Here is a 2,677-nt window from a genome sequence, read left to right as displayed (position 1 = left end):
CACAAAGTTGGAGCTATTTTGTCCATGAGCTCGAATTAGGTTCTCTATTGTTCAAATTAAATTTGAATTTTGTTCCCATGATTTGAACTACATTCAAGCAAGATTTTGACCAATTTGATTTTCTTCTTTTACAGATCAATTTGAGTTCCTTCAATTGATTCATTGAGCTTTATTGAAAACATTGCCACTCAATTGTCATCATCAATTTCCTTTGCTAATCGACATGGAACCGTTGAATGATCTTCTAATCTAGGCATACAAAAAAACCAAACATGCTCCACAATTACAATTGCTTTGATGTTTAATAAGAATTTTAAGACAAATTGAACAATTTTAAAATTAAACAGAGTAAAATTTCTTAAAATAAGAAAATACTGATTGAATAGAAAAAATTACAATGACTATAAACTTATGATTGAATAAAAAATAAAAAATTTAGCATCAAAAGCGGTTCATTCGAAGGCCCATGCGTGTTCCTTCCGGATCTTTTCTTCTTCTTCGGGCGTGAAATCATTTTCAATTTTAAATATTTGACGGATTTCCTCTGGTGTTTTCCATCGGATTATATTTGCGACTTTCTTGCAAATCAAATCTATCAAGTCTTTCACGCCCAAATAATTGCTGCCTATGATAACATTAAACAAAGAACGAAAATATATGATAATGAAACAAAGGACATAACAAAAAAGAAAATACTTGAACTTGGATAATTATTTACCATGATAAGATCATAGAGGGCATCGGTATCAATGTCAACGAATTTGTTATCAAAGTCCTCAAGCTCTTCGAATTCAGGCAAGAAGTCCATGTGCTTCTTGCAGTAATCAAAGATATTAGAGAGGACGGAGGCGGTGACATTGGGTATTGGAATGACATCTTCTGTGAAATTGTCTTCAATCATGTGACGGATAATCTCAGACTTCATCGCTACCGCCTCTTCCACCACCACCTCCTTTCCATCAGAAGCCATCATTCTTATCATCTTCTTCATCTCGTTGGCCATCCTCGTTCTACCATGTAAAGCCGTTGCTCAATTTATAAATGTCGGTTAAAAAAGCCAAGACCCACCCATTCTTATTTATTGCAAAGATTAGAATTGGTCAAGATTTAAATTTAGAAAAAATATTTTCTTAATTTATCATACATTTTCGGCACCTCTCACATTGAACGCCTAAGGAATAAAATTCCAAACATTGCGCAAGCTAGCATTGACTAAATTTAGCTTTAAAAAGATGAGGCCATGATTTAAACAAGCAAAATCATAGAAAATTTTGTTATTTTAAGCTAAAACTTAAAAAAAAAAAAACCTAAAATTAAAAAGAGCCACAAATTTGTTGCACCAATCACACACGGCCACATGGAGGTACAATGTCAAAGATTGTTATATATAATAATAATAATAATAATAATAATAATAATAATAATAATAATGTGGATTAGATTACTATATTTGGGAAAAATGAATATTAGGACAGGGTCATATAGGTATTATTTGGGGCAGCTTTATTATTATTATTATTATTTTTTTTTTCATATGACGATCATAGTTTCTATTTGGTCATTACTTTTTCACTATATTTAAGAAATTTTTGTACTATGAAACTGCTTTCTACAATAACTTTTAAAAATATTATTTTTTTCCACTTCAGCTTTATAATCACATTTACGAAAAATGTACTTTCATCCTAAACACACCCGTAGTCAATATTTTGAATTTGCATTTATTTTCTAATTTTGAATTTAATTTTAAATTTCAATCAATATTTTCATAATTTTGGGGCGAGGGTCATTTAGGGCCCATTTGAGGAGAAATTATTTTGTGTGGACACCGGACCATCTAGAGGCAAATCAGAGTATGCCACGTCACCCGATATATAGCAGGTACACAATAAAGGGGTGATGTGGCGCATTCTGATTCGCCTCCGCACAGCGTCCGTATCCGCCCATATTATAATTTTACCCATTTGGAACAATAGTTACTTTTTATAAAAGTGGTTGTAAAGCTATTATAAAAATTAGCTTTCTTGCATTAAAAAATTTTAGTAGTGAAAAAATAGGGGTCAAATTAAATTTATAGTTGCAGTTTGAAATCAAAGTAGTAAGAAAACTATCTCAAAAGAAACTTTAAGATAAGAGGAAACTATATATACTATAAAAGTCTCTATAAAATCTTAACAAATTGATGTTTATTACTTGAATCTCCAAATGTTTGAATTTGGCAGTGAAAAAAGAGAAAAAATGAGAACACTTTCTTCAATTATTATTATTGAATCTTCATATCATCTGAAGTGCTAAATTAAAATAGCTTGTTTCGTTTTCTTGTTTCCTCATAGAACTGAAAGGACCTTTTCTATGGAGTTTGAAATTTGGGCTGTTGAGATTTTTTGTTAATTCATCAAAATTGACTGTACTATGCATAATATAAAGGTGCTGCGTTTTGGAATGACTACATTTATAATGATTTTTTTTTAAAAGAAATAACACAAATGAAATGATAATTTCTAACAAATGGCATATATAAATATCTAAAACTTTTTCACCAATTGATTATTAAGCAAAAAAATAAGTGATTTGTAGCGATAAATTTTCATGTGTTGAACATAAAATTTCGTTATGTTTGGCTCTACATTGGCATATATATTAGAGAGATAAAATCCTAATATCTTAGCTTTGAACC

At 30.2% G+C, this 2,677-nt stretch overlaps 1 protein-coding gene across 1 annotated transcript; it reads right to left on the bottom strand.

The window, feature by feature from the left end:
* Positions 1–604: 604 nt before the first annotated feature.
* Positions 605–1,003, bottom strand: LOC114579870 (SKP1-like protein 4). Its single transcript, XM_028695772.1, has 2 exons — positions 719–1,003; positions 605–625 (listed from the first exon to the last, which is right to left on the bottom strand). Exons 1-2 carry the CDS (start codon positions 1,001–1,003, stop codon positions 605–607), a joined length of 306 nt encoding a protein of 101 aa, XP_028551605.1.
* Positions 1,004–2,677: the final 1,674 nt, after the last annotated feature.

This window comes from Dendrobium catenatum, unplaced genomic scaffold (genome assembly GCF_001605985.2).
Source record: "Dendrobium catenatum unplaced genomic scaffold, ASM160598v2 fragScaff_scaffold_672, whole genome shotgun sequence".
Lineage (NCBI taxonomy): Eukaryota > Viridiplantae > Streptophyta > Magnoliopsida > Asparagales > Orchidaceae > Dendrobium > Dendrobium catenatum.
This window is presented reverse-complemented; position numbering and strand designations above follow the sequence as displayed.